Source organism: Arachis ipaensis, chromosome B09, assembly GCF_000816755.2.
Source record: "Arachis ipaensis cultivar K30076 chromosome B09, Araip1.1, whole genome shotgun sequence".
In the NCBI taxonomy this organism is placed as follows: Eukaryota; Viridiplantae; Streptophyta; class Magnoliopsida; order Fabales; family Fabaceae; genus Arachis; species Arachis ipaensis.
Genome location: NC_029793.2, coordinates 37,263,137 through 37,263,999, shown reverse-complemented (window position 1 = coordinate 37,263,999; position 863 = coordinate 37,263,137). Strand labels below are relative to the sequence as shown.

The 863-nt window shown below is 23.3% G+C and overlaps 1 protein-coding gene across 1 annotated transcript in view; it reads left to right on the top strand.

Moving 5' to 3' along the window:
• The window catches only part of LOC107619591 (respiratory burst oxidase homolog protein B), a gene marked incomplete in the record, with an annotated part of 18,802 nt that extends 18,401 nt beyond the window's left edge, over nt 1–401 (top strand). Inside the window, 1 exon segment of the mRNA XM_016321888.2 lies at nt 191–401. Coding sequence (XP_016177374.1) covers nt 191–300 — 110 coding nt within the window.

Sequence of the window (863 nt, the reverse complement as noted above, 5' to 3'; positions counted from 1 at the left end):
TTCTCTAAATTTTTTTAATAATATTTTAACAATTATCGATATTTTAAATTTTTTGATGTATGAATTTTATAAATATGACAACAGAAAACATATTTAAGAGAAAAAACATTAAAAGAAATAAATCATTATCGTACCTGCGGTGTTGCTTTTCTAATGTCTAATAATTTCAAATTTATTGCCCTGTTTTCAGGTGTGTTCTACTGTGGGACGCATGCGTTGGTTAGGGATTTGAAGAGACTTTCTCTAGATTTCACAAGGAAAACCACTACTAAGTTTGATTTTCACAAAGAAAACTTCTAGAATATTATGCCATGCTTCTAGTTCCGTTTTTCAATTGTAACATAATATATAGGGTTATCTACTTTTGTTGTAGAGATATAATATGGTTAGTACATAATAAATTTGATGATTTATTATATGAAACGTTGAATTCTCATACAATTAAACAACACCAGAATTGTATGTATTTATGTAATGCTACGTAGAAAAAAATATAAACAATAAAAAAAATACACACTTAATAATACTCTTACGTACTTAGTTTATAAGAGAATATAAATTATTTTTCTAACTTAAATGATACAATTAATTTTTTCTACAATTATTTTCTTTATTTAAGTATACAAAAAATAAATTTTAAATCTTAGGTGAATCAAATTTATCAAAAACTATTCGTCTATACTCTTGATTATTACATCTACAATTATACTGTCTTTCTTTCAAAAAAAGGTTACAAATTTTTTATATCATTAACCCTAATAATATCCCAAAATCACTATAGCACATTTTATAAAAAAAAATTAAATATTTTAAATTTGGTCAGTATCGATCAATTTACTAAAAACAAGACATTTAAAAATGGT